The following is a 21069-nucleotide window of genomic DNA, read 5'->3' on the forward strand; positions in this document are numbered from 1 at the left end:
CCGCCACTGCTGTGCCGCCGGGCCGCGGAGCGAGGCGGCGGCGGCGGCGGCTGAAGCGGCGCCACAGCAGCCGCGGCGAGCGGCGGCGGCCTCGGAAGAAGAGGGGTCGCCGCCCGGGGTTCTGGTGGCCGCTGCTCTCTCGTCGTCGCCGTATTTCCTGTTTGGATTATCTTGCGCTTCTCCCCAGCCGCCTCCTTCCCCTCGCGCCCCCGCTCTGCCCCACTCCTCCGTGTCCTCGGTCGACGCTGCCCTCGGCCCGGGCTCGTTTCCCGCGCCGGGGGACGCCTCTTGCCTCCCCTTGCCGGGCTGCGGGGGAGCCCCGCCGAGACCATGAGGAAATTCAACATCAGGAAGGTGCTGGACGGCCTGACCGCCGGCTCGTCCTCGGCCTCGCAGCAGCAGCAGCAACAGCAGCACCCGGCTGGGAACCGGGAGCCCGAGATCCAGGAAACGCTCCAGTCCGAGCACTTTCAGCTCTGCAAGGTGAGCGGAGCGCGCAGCCCCGCGAAAATTGGGGGGTCGTTTTCCGGGGGGCACCTCGGGCTTTTCCCGGGAATGCCAGGGAATAGAACGCCAGTATTAATTATACCTCGGATGGAGGGCTCGCTCCTGCCCAAGGAAGCATTGGCTTAGTGGGTTATTTTGGAGATTGACATCATCTTACTCCTTTTGGTTTTTCGTTTTGGGGTTCCCCCCCCCCTCCTTTTCACATGCAGCAGTCATTTCAAGGTTGCTTCTAACGTATTTCACCGACCTTTAATTTGTATTGTCAATAACCTCACAGCCTTTACATTCACGCATTTTAATGTAATTCACCAACTTCGAAGTTTCCTTTGGAAACAGTTTCGAATGAATATTGTTCATCAAAAAACCAGACCTGTTCAACTGGATATTTGCTTATCACCTTTCCCTTAAAATGTGGCCGGAAGCTTAAAATACGAAATCACAGGGTCCTTTCAGCATTCTGTTTGATTAAAAAGTTGGTACTGAGATTTTTGCCTATTAATGGCACAATTGCCATAGCGGTCTGTAATTGGGAAAGAATGATGCAGCGAATTAGTTCACTGGCTGCTCAGTGAGATATACAAACTTGTCTCGATGTTAATACCTGCCTTATAAATACCATGCTTTCATATGTCAGTTTCTTAAAAATGGCTGCATACACATTTTTGCCCCAATGCCCTGAAATTCGGGGTTTAAGAGCAAAATTCAAAAATAATATGTTGCACTTTATTTTCATTCTGTTACAATTGCAAAATTTGGGGATAGAGGTTTGATAATTGCTTTCCTGAATCCTTGACGAAAGTAATTGTATGACAGCTTTTCTTTAGCAGTACTTGCATTTGGGATCCAAATAAAGTAACGATGAAGTTATCACACTTGAAATAAAACACGAACTGCATTTTTACGTTAATTTACAGATCTCTTTTACTACCGCAAACTTTGGTATTTTGGTCTGAGACTTGATAGTATAGAGTGTTAAGACTTCCGTAGAATCCCAGTATTATGGAAGGGCAGAAATGAAAGTGTCACATTGGGAGGTATTTGTGTATGTGTGTGTGGTGTGATCTACACACACACGTACACACACTCACTTCTTTTGGTTTCAGGTTCTATGTGCATAAGTTTTGTTGATGTACGTTTTGTACTGTTTTGTTTTTTTTTTTTAAGGCAGTAAGTGCATGTGTATGTGTTCTGCATCAGTTATAATTGGCTCTAGATTCTAATGCCTCTACTGACTTTTCTGTTTTTAATTCTGCTTGCTGCCTTGGTTGCTGTGATGTCATTTGCCCATCCCTAGACTGTTCGCCATGGATTTCCCTATCAACCTTCAGCCCTGGCCTTTGATCCTGTACAGAAGATCCTGGCCGTCGGAACTCAGACTGGTGCTTTAAGGCTGTATCCTTTCATTGAAAGTTTTTTTCCACATTTGCTGTATCTCCCCAGTCCTTCTGTGCTGAGTAGTTGCTTTTTCCGTTTAAATTCCAAAAAATGGTATGATCAAGTATATAATATTTGTGAAATCATGTGGTGTTCGCTTTTCTCTTAATTATACATCTATTCAGGCTATATGTTGCCGGGGTGTTTCTCATCTCTCTGTTTATGGTAGCTAACTACGTATCCACATAGAGTTCTAAAGTTTTGCTATAGTAACTACTGTCTTTGCAAGGAGCTAGAAGTTTCTAAGGGGAAATCTCTTTGCTTATAGTAGGGGTATATTGAATGCAATATGGTTTGGAATGAGATTTAAAGACAATAACATAGGACGCACCTTAACTGCTTTGGTAGATAGTGAATTTATGACCTATTGTGCTAATGAATTAGAGGTTGAATTTCATTTGGTTGTTTGACTTGCCCTTTGGAAAAAGAAATTAGAAAATAAATCGTGTAAATTAATTTGATGTAAACAGTTAAGAAGGGTTGATATTTCTAGAAGTTTTAGATCATTTTGTTAGTATAATGCAAATGGATAAGCGTATTCTCTTGATGTTTTCCCTTTCGTGGTCATATTTGTTATGTACACGTACTCTGAACTATTAATATAAGGAGAATTATTTTTCCTGACTATGCATGAACTATAATAGTCTTGTCATAGCATAGCATAGTTTTTCCAAATACCTACTCATTCTTCAGAATCATTTTTGTTTTTAATTCTGAACAGTGGAAAATACCTCTCACTTTTATACTATTTAACTCGAAATAGAATTGTTTTTATCATGAAATTTAACCATATTTAACTAAAATACACTTATTTTTAAACATTAAAATTTTTAAAAGTAAATGCTTTATTCATCTTTAGGATATCTGCTTATACATATTAAAGTAATGTGTTGGTAGTAAGAAAAAAAATCGTAAGGTGATCACAAAAGAATTACTATTGTCAAAAAAATAAATAAATAAAAAAGGAGGGAGCTTTACCTTTCACATTGTATCTGGCTCCTGAGAAGAGCGGAGGAAACTTGCTAAGTTAGTTAAACATGTGCTTTGCATTTTCCTTATAATCTTTTAAAATCTTTATTTCAAAGCAGTACTGTATATAGTATCAGGATATGCTTCAAGCTTCATTTGTGATTAGTGTGTTACCTTCCAAAAAACTTAAAAAGTTTTCGGATGGGCCATTAATATGTACTATTGAGTGAAATCTACTTTCATAGTAAATACCAGTCGTGCACACATTCCTGTTGAAATGGTAAAATCTGACCAGGCTAGATCTGAATCTGAATTTCCGAGAGTATGTCTCAAGGGCTCTTGCCCAAATGTCTAGATGGTTGAGACTAGAATTATTTTTGGCTACAAATGTTTAGATGTTTTTATTCCTAAACCCAGTGATCATTACCTTCTAGTTTAGGGTTCCTGTTTTAGTCTTGTGAAGATGGGACTAAAATTTAATTTTGTCAGTATGGGTTCAAACTATTCAGCAAAACTCCATGTAGTGACAAGAATAGTGTATCGTTGGATCTAGATGGACTGTTTGGAACTAAAAGCAGACATTTTTTGTTCCCAACATAAGAATATCATCACTGGATTAAAAGAAAAAAAAATAAAGTTAAATCAGTTATTTTTAGATTTTGCTTTTCTTTTAAATGGATTCAGCTTTTACTGTTTTCTCAATGTAGTCTCAACTTTTTTTTTCTTTTAACAGCCAATCTGCCCCTTGTACTTTTAATGAGGACCACCAGCAAGTCCAATTTTATAAAACCAAGTATTTTTCTTTAGGCAAGACTGTTACCTTTAATGCATTTGAGTAATGAACAAGTTGACACAAAGGAGTTAAAATATAGGCCTAATTCTAATTGCCAAATAAAAGCAAAGATTGGGTGTCCCAAATCCTCACTTGTATGTGACTTGCTAATACATTCTAATAGCTGAACACTATATGAAGGTGAACACGTAATTATAAGTTTACAGCTATAATTTTTTTTTTTTAATTTTAGAATCTTCTTACTGTATTTAGAACGAAGTCAGGAAGTCTTTTTACCAAACATGTTTTTACTTTTTAATGAGATGCATAATGAATATTCCAGAGTAATAGATTGGTTTGCCTTCTTTCATTTGACTGTGGAGGAGAAAGTAGGAAATGTTTCCGAAGTAGGATTGAGCTATTAGAATTTGTTATATATATGTATATATATATATACATATATATATATATATATATATGTATATGTTTATTTTTGAGAGAGAGACAGTGTGTGAGTAGGAGAGGGGAAGAGAGAGAGGGAGACATAGAATCTGAAGCACACTCCAGGCTGAGCTGTCAGCACAGAGCCTGATGCAGGGCTTGAACCCACAAACCGAACGAACTGTGAGATCATGACCTGAGCCGAAGTTGGAAGCTCAGCTGACTGAGTCACCCAGGCGCCCCAGTGCACATGTAATTCGACTAATAGAATGTCTTCTTAAATGTTGGACTATATGAAATTAATCTACTTTGAGGTTTTAAAAAAACTAGATGAGAAAGTTACATCTGATATCTAATGCTTACAGACAAGAAATAGGGAAAATCTGAATTTTTAAATTTCTAACCAGAAATGAGGCAAGATGAATTTAATGTATTTCCTGCATTAGTCTATAGCAAGTGAATGACATTATAAACATGCTTTATGTTTGAACTTCGTGGCTTCTAGAAAGAATGTGAGGTTGGCATATACTTACTGATGGGAAGCAGGAAAGCATAATTTTATATAATACATCATATATAGCAGTGACATGATTTAATTATTTTAATTCTCTTTTTGCCATGTAGAAGTAGGTATGATTTGGTTCTTATGATTAATCTAGGGATGAAAACTATTGGGATAAAATAATCTAATTATTTTCATATCAACATCTAGAAAGGGAAAAAAGGTTTGCATTTCTAGTAATGCTGCTGTTGTCCTTATCTAGATTCCTGGTTTACTAGTATAATTTTGAATTACTATAACCATGGGCTACTCTGATCTTTGTAAGGTATTTTTTTCGAAATAAAGTCATTTTATGTGTGACTCTTTCAAGGACTAAGCAGAAAACTGACATCTCAAGTTTATTGAATTTTTTAATAAAAATGAGTTTTCATTATAATTATCAAAATTATTTAAAAATCTCATTTATTGTTTTCTTGACTTGTGGAAGATACAGTAAAATAAGCAATCTCTGATAAGGCATGGATTGTCTTTTAAACTACAGTGTAATTTTGCTGAATGCCAACTTACAAGGTGATTTTTGTACCTTGGAGTTCACTTACCCAACATTTATTAAGCGTTAACATTAGATTATAAACTGTGGCCTGAATTCTGGTTCTTTTCTTTCTGTTAAAGAATTAGGTGTCTTTTAATTTTTTATTCTTTTAAAATGAACATGCTGTATTAGATGATTTCCTCGAGAAATAATTCTGTAATTCCAAGTGGCAATGTATTGTTTTACGGGAGTATTCAAAAGAAATGAAAAATGTGGTTCTTCATATAGTTTCCAGTCCTAACTAAAAGACTAGAACTTGTTAAACCATTGAATTTAGAGAATTTAGAAGTCTACTGACATTCTGTAAAGTCAGATTATAGGCAAAGTCATTGCACTTGATGATATTGCTACACATTAGTAGATAAGGATTCAGAGTAGCAGGGAAGGACTAGGAAAATTATTCTAGGCAAGCAATATGGGCAAAAGTAGAGAAAAGCAAATTATGGTAGTTAAGAGGAGTACCAAAGAGAGGTTGGAATAGTGATGATCCTAATTGAGTTGGAGACAGAAATAGGAGCCAGTTGGTGGAAAACCATGAATGTTCACCTGAGTTATCTGGTTGTTATTTGGTTAGGATTCATTATAGTTACGTATTCTTGGTCAGTATCTCTCAGTAGTGGTAGCATTTTGGGCTGGATAATTCTGTGGGTTTATCCAGCACGTAGCAGGCTACTTTATATCCCTGGCTTCCACCTAGTAAATGGTAGGGTGCCCCTGCTGTTAGTATATGGCAGCCTTAACTCGTACAGTTCTGTGTGCTCCACTGAACTATGCCCAAGTTGTTCAGTTAAATAGGATAATAATCCTACTTGGGTCATGCAGTTAGCATCACAATTAAATGCAGTAATGTCTATGTATAGCTTTTAAGACCATGCAGAGACTGTTTTGGTGAATATTCAGTATATGATATTGTGAGAGTTTTTCTGTAGTTTCAGTTTTCAGGTCCTTCTTTAGTTTATTTCAGCAAATACTTGTTGAAAGGCAACTAGTGCCAGACACTCTTTAGGAAGGCCTTGTTTTCATTTATTTTTGTTGCTAGTACAGTCCTAAAAAAATCTTGTAAGAGTACTGTTTGTTTGGTTTTTTTCTTTAAGGGTCATGGAACTGGCTCTTCTTAATCATAAGGCTGCAAAATTGCTATTGAGATGTGAAAGTTTCTTGCACATAGTAGGCATTAAATGATTCTTTAGTGACTTTGCACTTGTAAGATAGTATTAGAATGTTTGACTTGCTGCTTATGTTGTAAAACATAATTACAGTCCTGAAAAATTTAGAAATGATTTTTGTTCAGAGTAGTTAAAAGGGAAACAGTGTAGCTAGAATTAAGCCCCATTTTTATCTCCTCTTCTCCCCTGCCATCCTTTTTGTCTATGGAAGAATTCTAGTCATTTGGAATTCTAGCTCCAGAGGAGAAACAAGGACTTTGAAATACTTTTACTTCTCAACTTAGTTCTTTATTAAAGAGGACTTTGTATAAAAGGAAGAACGAGTACTGTGTCAGCAGTAGGTTGTGATTCTCAGCATGAACTACTGCAGCAGGAGGAATAGGCACTTTTACTTTAGAAACAACTAGAAATGGTGCCTGCTTGGAAGCAGTTACTTTGCAATGAATTTCTTTCCGAGAGAAACAAGGTGTGATAGACTCTGAATGGAACTGAAAAGGGATAAGTTAATTAGTAGGGAGTCAAGTCTGCTTAGGAAGCCTTTCTGCCTTAAGTTAGATAGGTTTTTATTCCATATTCTTTGTTTTCCATTTGTTTTTTCGTATTTTTTACTTTTAAAATTATAACCTGATGTTGCCATCCTAGAGGAAAAGGGTAAAGGAATTTTGGAAGGATGGCTTTATCGTTAGAAGTGTTCTAGTCTTCAGACTAATTTTGGTTAAGCCAGCTGAAATGGGTTTCAGTCTCCTTTCCTGTAAAATGGGGAAATTGGGGGTGTGATATCTGGAGTCCTTCCATCTCTAGGATCTTAGAATTTCATTTTCTGTAGAGGATTGGGAACGTTCTGAACCATTTCTGTCTAATGGGCTGCTTCGAGGACGTGTAACAGAGGATGAAGTATTGGACTCCATCCCACTGTGGGCCCCTTTACTTTGTGTCCATTGATTACATTCAAAATCCAAGTCAGTAGATGCACAAATGTAAACCTTTGTTTACAAAATGGAGTGGGAAGGAACCTATGAAAAACATGCACTTTTTTTGTTGAAAACTCACGTTGAATACTTAAGATACTAGGTTGTTGCATTTTTATTCTATAACAGATAAGGTCTCGTTATGACATAAACTGGGGCGCTTAAAAAAAATTGACAGTGTACTTTCCTTTCTTGGGTGTAAATAGTAAGGATAAAAAATTAAAATGAAATTACATAAAATTACTACTGGGTTTTGTTAACCTTAAAAGTAAAACTGTAAGTTTTTTAATAGGAACAGATGGGTTTATTAGAGAATAAAAGAGAATTGCAATCCAGGACAAACAAGCTGCTAAAAACGGTAGGCAAGGGGTGCCTGGGTGGCTCAGTCGGTTGAGTGTCTGACTCCAATGATGTCAAGAATTCACGGTTCATGAGTTCGAGCCATGAGCCTGTCAGCATAAAACATGCTTCAGGTCTTCTGTCCTCTTCTGTCTCTGCCCCTCCCCCACTTTCTCTTTCTCTCTCTCTCTCTCTCTCTCTCTCAAAAAAAAAAAAAATATATATATACACACACACACACACACACACACACACACACATATAAAACGATAGGCAAGTGCAGGTAAACAAAGGACAGACACCCTTTTTTAAGCAGAAAAGGATGTTGGGAAGGCAGTTAGGATCTACCAGTCCATTGGAGTAAACCAGGAATTCAAATTGTGGGACTTCTCATTGGTGGAGCTGTTGCCTGGGGCGGGGGGGGGGGGGATGAGAAAAGTTGTCACCTCCAGCTGGAGTAGTGGAATAGAGGGGACTGCAAGGTCAAGTCCATCTCTTCCTGTTAGGTCTGCAGTTGATGATGAGTGGTAGGATATGAGCTCCCCCTGCCGAAACCTCCCGAATCCATTTTAGTGAGGGTTCCCATTACTAATTTTCACAGTTCCTTATCACGTGATTTCATTAATTTTTATATAAGAGATTGAATATAGAGACTTTTGAATTGTTGGTATGTAATTTGGGTGTTAAATTTGGTAATCATATGGTTACTTGGGGTAGTAGTAACTAGTGATATACATGTAAATAATTGGACGATGGCGTAGTTTTGCTAAAAGGTAAGCTTTGGTTGTTTGTCTTTGGTTTTAACTTCATGCATTGAAAGTGACACATTATTTACAAGAAGAAAATTAATAACGAGTGTCAGTATTGTTTTGTTTTATAATGTTTAAATGAGAATTTTTCTTCAGTGATTTGGCATATTATGATCATAAGAAGGTATACTCAGTATTTGAGGATTACAGATTAATGAAATGTTTTTGGTTTGAGCTACACAAATCTGTCTAGAATATAAGAGAATAATATAGAAAAAGGGTATTTTACTATATCACTACTTTATTTGTGTTCAAATATTATGTATTTAAATATACTACTATATTTGAATAGTATAGATTTTAAGATAGATTTTAAACATAATACAGTACTACAGAATTTCTTAGGAAGTAAAACAAGGTGATTTTTGCCTTGATTTATGTGCAATAAACTAAGAGTTCATGAAAGACTACCAGAAGGTACTCGATAGACCTCTCTTCCCTTAGTCACGTATGACATAAATCATTCCAAGAAATAGCACCTTCTGATTTACTCAGAATTCTTCGTAGGTAGAAAGATGTTTATGTTTGTAATTTAATTAACTTATGCTTTAATTTGAACCACAGTATATCTAATTTTTATCTGCAACAGAAGAAAGATAAGTTGGTTATCTTCCCCATATTGTATAATTTTTAACATTTTTGGTGAATTTAAATGCCTAGTAGTTACCCACTTTTCGATTTAGTAATCCCAGTCGTTTTAATCTTTCACTCTTGTGTTTCATTTTAAAGAAATTTTGGACATGAGTTATGTTTACTGCATAACTTTTTTTTTTTTTTTCCTTTTTTGGCTGTGGAGGTAAGTAGGGGAAAGAATTGTTGACACAGGTTACTTCTTACTACTCACTCTTTCACAGAGGGCCATGTGTTCAGCAATTCCTTAAGTCTAGAATATATTTTATCCTGTTAAAATAATTCTTATCTTTAAAGCTCAGTTCCTTTGTCTCTGTGATGTATATTTGATTTAATTTCATCCCCGGTTCCACCCATCTAGCCATCTTCTTAATTTAATGTTTAAAATCTAAATTTCTACATTACCATTCTTTATATTTTAAATGGCTAAAATTAGACCTTGTGAAATTATAACATTGAGTGGTATTTTCTTTTAAAACAAACTGTCAGAAACATTATAACATATGAAAATATGCGGTGGAGTCTAAAGCAATGCAAATCAGAATTAACCAGTATCCTCTGTTTTATCAAGAGTCCAGAAACTGGAAAGTAGTTGGTATACAATTCTAAAACAGAAGAAATACAGATTCTTTTTTTTTTTTTAATGTTTGTTTATTTTTGAGAGAGAGAGAGAGAGAGCGAGCATATGTTGGGGAGGAGCAGAGAGGGAGACACAGAATCCAAAGCAGGCTCCAGTCTCTGAGCTGCCATCACAGAGCCCGACGCAGGGCTTGAACTCGCGGAACTGCGAGATCATGATCTGAGCCGAAGTCGGACACTCAACCAACTGAGCCACCCAGACACCCCAGAAATACAGATTCTTAAATGATCAACCTCATAGGTTGTCTATGAAAGATCATACTATGAGATGGGTGTGTTTGTATGCTCGCATGCCTTTAAAATAACGAGGATCTAAATCTAAATCTTTAGCTCAGGAGTCAGCAGACTTCCTGTAAAGGGCTAGATAGTAAGTATACTAGCTTTTTTACCAGTCTAGCACAAAAGCATCCACAGACATGGGGAGGAAGGAGTATAGATCTGTTTTAATAAAACTTTAGTTCTAAAAACGGGGGACTGGATTTCTCCCACAAGCTGAAGTTTGCCAATCCCTGTTTTAATTCATCAGGCTGCCTTGCTTTTAAATCATTAGTGGAGAGGAATGCTAAGGAAGGAACTACTACCGACATTTTTATAGTAAAGTTTCAAAAATTATACTTGCGGTATCAGTTTAAATTTAATCTTTTAGTCATAAATAGAAAATAGTTTAAGAAAAAGTAATTCTTAATGATATATAGTACTTCTGTATGCTAAGTTAAATTACTTTCACAAATATTTGATCCTGTGGCAGAAGCCTTTTGTGTGTGTGTGTGTGTGTGTGTGAATTATAATTAATATGATAATGAAGATGCTTAGTTGGGCATCTTTTGGGGGCAGTTCAGTCATCAATTCTATTGAAGTATTCAGCTTGTTTGAACCCTTACTACCTAATTTTAATTAAAAATGTTTGCATTTGTAGCTTTTTCTTATATTTTCATTAATATTACACAGAGATGTAGAAATATTTATATTTAGATTTTAAAAGATAAAAGTGAAAGTAAGCACTTTATTAAAATATTGCAATTTTGTGGATGTCTGCAAATTTTGAATAAAAAAAATTAGTAGAAGAAAACAACCTAAAAAATAACATATAAAAAAACCTCATAAAACCCCTAGAAGCAAATTCGGGTGCATGGTTACCTTCTTTAGAGTTAAATACATTGCATGTCCCTTGGGAAGAATGTGTGATACTTTAATTGAAAACTGAAATTAGATCCCACTTTTTGAAAATTTCTTATAGTTGCTCACTGGATCATTGTCAAGTAGCACTAAGTGTAGATATCATTTTATTCAGTAAATAAAGCTAATTTCTACTTGATTACATTTCTCCAACTGGTGTTAGTCCTTTTGGAGGTTGTTATATAAGACAAATAAATGAATTGATGACATGCTGAGCATATTTCCTTTTATTTTTCTGAGAGAGCACGCAGGAGGGGGAGGGTGGAGTGAGGGGGAGAGAGAGGGAAAGAGAGAAAGAGAATCTTAAGCATGCCCAGCGTGCAGCCCAATGCGGGCTTGATCCCACAACCCTGGGATCTTGACCTGAGCCAAGTAGTCACATGCTCAACCCACTGAGCCACCCTGGTGTCCCATGAGTGTTCTTCTTTATTGGTGCTATGATTTAAAAATGAATGTTGATCAAGAGTAACTTACATTCCCTTACAGTGGAAAATACAGGGTTTTTAACTAAAAACTCGCTGATATTTTTGGTTTTATAATTCTTCATTTGAAAATTAAGGTTTGCTTAGCACATGGAATTTATAAAATATATAGTCTTAGAAATTATATGGTAATTACTCTTAAATGATGAGATTTTTTATTTTAAATTAGGGTTTTGTTTTTTTTTTTATATCCCTGGTTTGTTTTGTTTGTTTCCCTTTCAGTAAATGCTATCTAGAATTTTTGAAGTTTTCCTGGTGAGGTTGTCTGTCGAAGAGTGATTAATCCTACCCTTTCTCGAAAGTACGTAATCTTTTCTTGTAATAGCGGTACCTCTGCTTTTTCACAGCAGTGCTCTGCCAAAGGTGACTATAAATCCAGTGGCACCAGCTATTGCAGTACTTTCTGCTAAATTGCTTTCCTTTTGTGTATTTTTTCTCTTTGTCTTTTGAAAAGGAGAAAAAGTGTTGGAGCAGATTTTTCCATCTATTCAGTCTTTGTACTATATTTTTCATAATGGGCTGTATTTTTCTTTAAAATTCACTTTGCCGTACTTGAGAAAAGAACTTAGCCATTAAGCATCTGAGAATGGGTGCCGGGATGAAAGATGGTTTTTACTTGATATGTCAGAATACACATTCTTTTTTGTTTCTCTAACCCAGACCACTATTTATGACTGTATTTCTTGTAGACTGAACAAGTGGTTCGTTTAAGAGTGTATTTATATACCAAAAGCTATTCTACATAATTTCCTGTGAAAATAAATATAATTCATTTTGACCCCTTTGTAGACCATCCTGATTCCAAAGCAGGACATAATAAGAATGAATATTTTTCAACAACCTTAATTTGCTTACAAATAATAAAAAATTCTTACCAAAATAATGGTGGAAGAGGTAACTAGAGGTCTCTTTTGACCTGGTGAATACTCTAATTGTAAGTTAGTGTGGATGCTACAATTTGTTTTTTGTTTTGATCTTCCTTTGATTCACATGAAAAGAAAGCAATTAACTGACATAATTTTTCAAATATTGTTGGGCATTTATTGCAAAATATTACAATTGTGTTGAATAAAGGAAGTTTTAAATGTTGATCTATATATCTTTCACAGTTAATTGTAGCATTTTATTAAATTTTTACTGCAGAAATAGTGCACGTTATAGTTTTGCTTAAATAGCACATTAGCAGGATGTTAACATTGTGAGTGAGCAGTAAAATTAAGTATGTCCACCCTTATTATCATGAGAATGTGGCTAACTTCATTTATTAATATATTGATTTTTAATAGGCTATTTTTTGAACAGTTTTGGGGTTTTGTTAATATATTAATTATTTAATAGACTTTTTTGAGCAGGTTTTGGGTTCAGCAGAAGGTAATAGAGATTTCCCACATATCCCTATCTGCACTCAGCATGGCCTCCTTTATTATTCACATCCCCCACCAGAGTGGTACGTCTGTTACAATTGATGAGCCTACCCAGACACATAATCATCCAAAGTCCACAGTTTACATTAGGGTTCACTCTTGCTGTTTGTTGTATATGCTATGGGTTTTGGCAAACGCATGACATGTATCCACCATTGAATATCGTACAGAGTAGTTTCATTGCCTAAAAATCTGTGCTCCGCCTATTCGTCTCTCTCTCTCCCCTAACTCCTGGAAACCAGTGATCTTTTTGTTGTCTCCATAATTTTGCCTTTTCCAGAATGTCCCTATAGTTGGAATCATATAGTATGTATAGCCTTTTCAGATTGGCTTCTTTCACTTTTAACATCTAAGTTTCCTCTGTGTCTGTTCATGGCTGATAGTTCATTTCTTTAGCGCTGAGTAATACTCCATCGTTTGGATGTACTACAGTTTAGTTAGCTCTCCGCCTACTAAAGGGCGTATTGGCTCCTTCCAAGTTTGGTAGTTGTGAATAAAGCAGCTATAAATATCCTTATGCAGGTTTTGTGTGGCTATAAGCTTTCAGCTCCCTTGGGTAAATACCAACAAGCGTCATTACTAGATTGTACGTATGGTAAGAGTATGTTTGGTATTCTAAGAAACTACCAAACTGTCATCTAAAACAGCCATACCATTTTGTTCTCTGACCAGTAATGAACAGGAGTTCTGCTGATCTGCATTGTTACCAGCATTTGATGTTGTCATTCTAGATTTGGGCTGTTTTGATTATCCTTGTTTTAGCTTGCAGTTATTTCTATGGTGACATATGATGTGGAGCATCTTTTTATATACTTATTTGCTACCTGTATGTCTTTGTGTGAGGTATCTATTAAGGTCTTTGGCCCATTTTTCAATTGGGTTGTTCATTTTCTTATTGTTAAGTTTTAAGAGTTCTTTGTATATTTTGGATGTCTTTTGCAAATATTTTCTCCAAGTTTATGGCTTATGTTCTAATTGTCTTGACCTTGTATTTTACAGAGCACAAGTTTTGAAATTTAAAGACATCCAGCTTATCAATTATTTTTTCATGGATGGTGCCTGTGGCGTGGTACCTAAAGTGTCATCGTCATACCCAGGACCACCTAAGTTTTCTCATATGTTATCTTCTGGGAGTTTTATAGTTTTGCATTTTGGTCTGTGATCCATTTTGAGTTAATTTTTGTGAAGAGCGTAGGGTCTATATCTAGATTCATTTTTGGTGGTAAGGTGTGAAGGTCTTAGTCTTTTAGTGAGCCTCTGCTTCTGGATTGTGGACTTCACAAGTGAATCTCAGGTGACCCAGGTAAGTTAGGGTGGCTAGAGTGGGTTCGAGTTGGGTCTTTCCCTTCTACCTGGTCAGTTCAGTTCTTTTTCTTTTTAATTTAATTTTTTAAAATTTAAATTCAAGTTACTTAACACACAGTGTAGTATTGAGTTTCAGGAGTAGAATCCAGTGATTCATTACTTCCGCATAACAGCCAGTGCTCATCCCAAGTGCCCTCCTTAATACCCATCACCCAGTTAGCCCATCCCCCGTCCACGTCCCCTCCAGCAACCCTCTGTTTGTTCTCTGTATTTATGAGTCTCTTATGGTTTGCTTCCCTCTCTGTTTTTATTTTATTTTTCCTTCCCTTCCCCTATGTTTATCTGTTGTGTTTCTTAAATTCCACATATGAGTGAAATCATGATATTTGTTTTTCTCTCACTGACTTATTTCACTTAGCGTTAATACCTTCTAGTTCCATCCACATTGTTGCAAATGTCAAGATTTCATTCTTTTTGATCGCAAGTGATATTCCTGTATACACACACACACACACACACACTCACACACCACGTCTTCTTTATCCATTTGTCAGTCTATGGACATTTGGGCTCTTTCCTTAATTTGGCTATTGTTCATAGCGCTGTTCTGATAAACCCCTAGCAGTTTAGGCTTCTGGTTTGTGTCTTCGGAGGGCAGATCTTGTGAAGAACAGAGTGCTCCAGTGTATTTAAAAAATGGTTGCTTTTCCCCCACCCATTGCTGGAAGCAGGAGGGGATTTTTTCTCAGATATTTGCTGTGGGAACTTGGTGGAGCTCTTTGAGGTAAAACTCACGAAAGTATAAGGATTCCCCCCCACTTCCTTCATGACTGGGTGCCCAGGGATTTGTGACTTTCAGACTTTTCTACTTTAAGATCCCAGCATTTCATCGATTATAGTTTGGATTTTCCTACCCTGGCACTGTTTCCTGTGGAGGTGTCTTACCGGCTGGTTCGTTTTGGTGAGTTGTGATTCATGGTATCGGCCTGTCTTTGCAGTTTTGGGGCCAGCGTTTTGCCCTGTCACCTCACTTGTCCTAGGGATCTAAGAAGAGTTGTTGATTTTTAGTCTGTTCAGCTTTTCCCTTGTTGTTAGGATGGAATGGCAGATTTCAAATTTCTTACGTGTTGGACCGGAAACTGAAAGTCTGTATTAATTTTTATAGGTGAAAAAATACATGATCTTCTAAAGAGGGTTTAAATTTGATGTTTGTCAAGTAGGTGAAAGTAAAGAATAGGGGTACTTTACTATAACAGTGTGAATAATTGTTATTTGACAAAGATTTTGTTTGTACTGCAAATACATTAATAGTTCTAAAAAATACAAAATGAAATGTACTTCACTGTGTTAAACTGGTAAAGATATACTAAGTTCTTGCATTGACCACATTCCTATCAAGTTGATTAGAAGCTAGTTCAGATAAAAGCAAATTATTAGAAGTTTGGAAAATACACTTCTGATCAGATATTAAGGGGATTCATGACTATTCCACTTGAAGAAAGGAAGTCTGAGAAATTACTTATTGAATCATTCATATGTAAATTTATTTTTATGGAAGATAATGCTTAATTCTATTTACGCTCATAGGGTTTTCCAGTTGTTGTTGTTGTTTTTTTCAACCATGGCTATCTGTTAGAATATCTTGTGGAGCTGAAAAAGGTAAAATATACAAACAATGCCCAGACATTTACTTGGATTTCTTCTGTAGATATTCTTATTGAGTGAATCTGGCGTGGGGCTTGACATCTATGCATGTTTATGTGAAATCTCTGTGGATGCTTATAATGTAGAGCCAGAATTGAGAAATACTGGCCAAATGTTCGACAGATAGGGTAGCGGTATTCTTAGTGAGGCAGATGGTAGATAAGAAACATGTTCTGGGCAGTGTGTGTAAGCTGACACTTTGCTATACCATTGCCTTTGGAGACACAGCTGTGAAGCTGGTAGGACATATTTATGAAGGTGGGAACGAACTGGAGTCGCAGGATTGAATTACAGTGTTTCCCCATCCTAGCCTCATGTCACTGGACATGGGGACTAGCAATAAAAAAAAGTCCATGTAATCTTAATAGGAAGTTGAAAAAGTTTAGTCTTGCAGGTGATTATCACGCTGATCAGGTGGAGGAGGCAGGTGAGGCATTCACTGACGAGAAAACTAGCACACATAGGTTGCCTTATATATCACAGCTCATCTGACATATTTCCATTTTTTGACGAGGATACACGTATGATGTACTGCTTTTATCTGTTGACTTTCATTCATTCCTCATAACAGTGTGGAACAAAGAAATGAAATCTCTCAGCTGCTAAGTGATTGTTGTTTATTTTTACACTACCTGGTAGAGTTGGTCTGATGTTAAAGCTCCTTCTCTTCATTTTTAGAATGCTTTCATCAATATTCTTTGACTACATTATGGTGGTGTTTAGATTTTAACTTTATTATAATCACATTATGGTTAAGTTTCTTCAAGACTTAAGCCATTACAAATAAAAATCATCCACTGAGCTTTTATTCAGAGTGTTAAGCCAGTTGAGAGTAGCAACACCTTGAAGGCTTGCTTACTAGAGGCGTGAATTACTCTGTTTGCTGAAAGTACACGAATGTGCTGAAAGAAATGGCAACAGGGGTTAGTGGAAATCGTCAGAGTTTGTGATGGATTAAAATATCCTCCTGGGTTTATTTTACTGTGGCAGGGATGAACAGTTTACACTTTAAAGACTGTTTTTGGTTTGTTAGCAGAATATGTGTTCAATGGAAGTTACTTTCACACAATAATATATAATTAAATGTATAATACTGTAGGATAATTTATTAGTCACTTAAGGGTTCATAGAAAGTTTAATTATCCGTATTCTCATCTTTAAACTTTGCAGAATATAAATGTATTTTCAGAAACTGCACAGCATATCAGAGTTCCCCAGTTGTTTTCCGTCATTTTCTATGTTTTCCAGTCTTCCAGTCGTAGGTTGGAAAAGTGAATGTGTCACTCCTGTAGAGGTTGGAATAATGCCAGTACTTTCTTTCCTTTTTTTTTTTTTTTTTCCCCCAAAGACAGGAATTGATGAACAGATTCTCTGAAAAGATAAATAATCTTGAAAGATCTTAATAATTTACTAAGTATATACCAGTCTTGGTATTTTCACATTCTTCATAAAAAGTAGAGGTTGTCAAAATATGTGTATAATACACAGCAATAGTGAGAGCAGCGAAAACTTGCCTAGGAGCTGTCCTCTAAGAATTTAACCGCGGGCTACGGTCCCATTGCCTGCTTCTTTGACTATTTTTTTGTCCGGCTTCGCTGATAGCACAGTAGAAATCCCAGGAGGAAGACTAAAGTAAGAGAAATTTTTGTTGTGATGGTGATACCAGCCTCACAAATGATCGAAAGATAAAATGAATAAGCTGACCTTACAGATTCATGGAATTTTAAAAGCTTATAAAGGGTTTTCTTGTTGTTTCTCATCCATTAAATACTTTCTGTGTTTAAATCTTGAACGAAATAAAAATGTTTGAAAATTGAGTGCAGGACAGAAGGAAATGAGCTTAATTGCAAAAATGCTAAACTGTAGTGTGATTTTATTTTTCCTTTTTTTATGCTGCATTTCAGTTAGGTCGCTGAATAGTGAAATTCATTCATTGCTTCTGAAAGATATTTTTAAATCCTAGTTAAAGGGAAGACTGGATTCTTAAAACATTAAGAATATAATGTTTTAGGGGCGCCTGGGTGGCTCATTCGGTTAAGCGACCGACTTCGGCTCAGGTCACGATCTCACGGTTTGTGGGTTCGAGCCCCGCATTGGCCTCTGTGCTGACAGCTCGGAGCCTGGAGCCTGTGTTCTGTGTCTCGCTCGCTCTCTGCCACTCCCCTGCTCACGCTCTGTCTCTCTCTGTCTCAAAAATAAATAAAACATTAAAAAAAAAAGAATATAATGTTTTAACTTGTTCCATTAATAATTGCAATCATTTCCTGCCTTAAATTCTGTCTTTTGTTTTTGCCTATTTGTATTATCATTTATCATTCATACAAGCTGATTGTTCTTTTGTATAACAGCTTTATGGAGTTATTTTTACATACCATATAATTCACCTTTTTAAAGTATATCGTTCAGGACTTCTCATTATATCCACGGAGTATGCAATCATTGGCATTTCTTAACTTCAGAACATTTTCTTTATGCCAGTAAGAAACCCCATACCTAGTATCAGTTGTCCTGCCTTACCCTCTTCACCCAGTCCTTCACAACCACTCACCTACTCTCTATTTCTATGGATTTATTCTGGACATAGCATATAAATAGAATCATGTAATATGTAGTCTTTTATGATTGGCTTCTTTTACTTAGCATAATGTTTCTGAGGCTTATCCATATTGTGGCATGTATTAGTGGTTCCTTTCTTTTTATGGCTGAATATCTCATAGTATAAATACACTGCTTATTATTTAATAATCAGTTGATGGACATTTGGATTTTCCTCTTTTTTGACTCTTAGGAATAATGCTGTGAACATTTGTGTAGAAGTCTTGTGTGTATGTGTGTTTTCATCTCTCGTTTATATTCCTGAAGGAGTGGAATTGCAGAGTCATATGGTAACTCTGTTTAACGTAGAGGAATTGCCAATTATTTTCCAAAGTTGGTTGCACCATCTAACAGTAGTCCTACCAATAGTAATCAAGGATTCTCCTTTCTCCACGTCCTCACAAACTCTTGTAGTTGTCTTTTATAATCATATTAGAGGAGGTGGAGCGGTATTTTATTGTGGCTTTGATTCCACTTCTCAAATGACTAATGATGTTGAGCATCTATTTATGTTTTGGCTCTTTGTGTATCTTCTTTTCAGAAATATCTATTCATATCCTTTCTCCATTTTTATTTTTTAAATGTTGGTTTATTTTGAGAGAGAGAGAGAGAGAGAGAGAGAGAGTGTTTGCAGGGGAGTGGCAGAAAGAGAGAGAGGGAAGATGAGAATCCCAAGCAGGGTATATGCACTGTCAGTGCAGAGCCTGACACAGGGCCCGACTCCACAAACTGTGAGATCATGACCTGAGCTGAAACCAAGAGTTAGACGTTCAGCTGACTGGGGCACTCAGGAGCCCCTCCTTTTTTCCATTTTTAAATTTGATTTTTGTTTTGTTATTCAATTGTAAAAGCCCTTTATATTCTGGATATTAAATCCTTAATCAGATACGTGATTTATAAATTCTCCTATTCTATGGATTTTTTTTTCATTGTCTTGACGATGTCTTTTGAAACACACAAAGTTTTTAATGTTGATGAAGTTCAGTTTATCTAGTTTTTCTTTTGTGGCTTATGATTTTGGTATTATATCTAAGAAACCACAACCTTATCTGAGGTCACAAAGATGTATGTTTTCTTTTAGGTGTTTTATAATGTTAGCTCTTACATTTAGGTCTCCATTTTGAGCTAGTATTTTTTATATAGTGTGAGATAGGGGTCCAGATACATTTTTTTCATGTGAATATCCAGTTGTCCTAAGGCCATTTGTTGAAAAGAGTATTCTTTTTCTATTGAGTTGTCTTGACATCCTTGTCAAAGTCAATTGATCATAAATGTTTATTTCTCGGTTGTCTGTTTATTCTATTGATCTAGCCATACGGTAGCTAATTATACTAATACACTGTCTTGATTACTGTAATATTGTATTAAGTTTTGAAATTGGGGAAATGTGAGTATTCCAACTTTGTTCTTCTTTCTAAAGATTGTTTTGGCTGTTCTGGGTCCCTTTCCACATTAATTTTAATCTCATTTTAGACTCAACTTGTCAATTTCTGCAGATAGCTAGGATTCTGACAGACTTTGTTAATTTTATAGATCAGTTTGATGAATATTATTCTGTTCCATGAATATAGGGTGTTTTTTCACTTCGCTCTTGTTTCAACAATGTTTTGTAGCTTTCAGCGTACAAGTCTTGCATTTTGTTGAATAAGTTTGTTCCTAAGTATTTTATTCTTTGAGATATTGTAAATGGAATTGTTTTCTTCATTTCACTTCTCAGATTGTTTATTGCCAATGTATAGAAGTACAATTGATTTTTGTATATTGATCTTGTGTTGTGTAGTCTTGTATTGTGCAATCACAACCTTTATTTGTTCAGTTGGGTTTTTTTTGTTGTTGTTGTTTGTTTTAGGGAATTCCTTAGAATTTTCCATATACAAGATCATGTCTTCTATGAGTAGAACAGTTTTAGTTTACTTCCTCCTTTTCCAGTCTGGACACTTTGTATTTCTTTTCCTTGCCTGTTTTCCCCAGCCAGAACATCCTGCATATGTTGAATGGAAATGGTGAGCACTAGTGGACATTGTCTTTTTCCTGAGCTTAACAGGAAAGTATACATTTTAATCTTTCAGCATTAAGTATGATGTGAGTTGTGGGTTTTTCATACATGCCCTTTGTCAGGCTGAGGAAGTTCCATTTTCCTTGAGTGTTTTATCATGAAAGGGGGATGGATTTAGTTAAAGGCTTCTTCTGTGTCCACTGAGATGATCATGCGATTTTTGTCCTTTATTCTACTAATACAAGTCTTTGATTCTATGGGCTTTTGAAGGATAGGGTTGTTTACTCATTTTAATATCTTGCTTAATTTGGTAAGAACAGTTCCTCTCATGTAGTTTCAGTCTCTAAAATGTTTGTAGGCTGATCATTTTACACATGAAAACATTTGTAAGGAGGCAGTCTCAAAATTTTGACTATAATTAGAATAGAGAACTCAGCTTTTTGCTAATTCTGCTTGGCTATAGTGTTCTACTATTAAAATTAGTAGGTATTTGTTACCGTGAACTAACATGAGGAATGAGTCTGAAAAAAATTTTTTTTAGTGTTTATTATTTTGAGAGCGGGAGAAAGTACATGAGCTGGGGATAGGCACAGAGACGGGGAGAGAGAGAATCCCAAGC

General features: G+C 36.2%; 1 protein-coding gene across 6 annotated transcripts in view; it reads left to right on the top strand.

Annotated features, from left to right (window-relative positions):
- The first annotated feature begins 239 nt into the window (after positions 1–239).
- The window catches only part of STXBP5 (syntaxin binding protein 5), a 167596-nt gene continuing 146766 nt past the window's right edge, over positions 240–21069 (top strand). For all 6 annotated transcript variants that reach the window (XM_007086879.2, XM_042987284.1, XM_007086880.2 and 3 more), the window contains exons 1-2: positions 240–483; positions 1802–1899. In XM_007086879.2, the coding sequence (XP_007086941.2) occupies positions 331–483; positions 1802–1899 (251 nt within the window). In that variant the 5' untranslated portion in view covers positions 240–330. The remainder of the gene's footprint in view (positions 484–1801; positions 1900–21069) is intronic.

The sequence above is a fragment of the Panthera tigris genome, chromosome B2 (genome assembly GCF_018350195.1).
Source record: "Panthera tigris isolate Pti1 chromosome B2, P.tigris_Pti1_mat1.1, whole genome shotgun sequence".
NCBI lineage: Eukaryota > Metazoa > Chordata > Mammalia > Carnivora > Felidae > Panthera > Panthera tigris.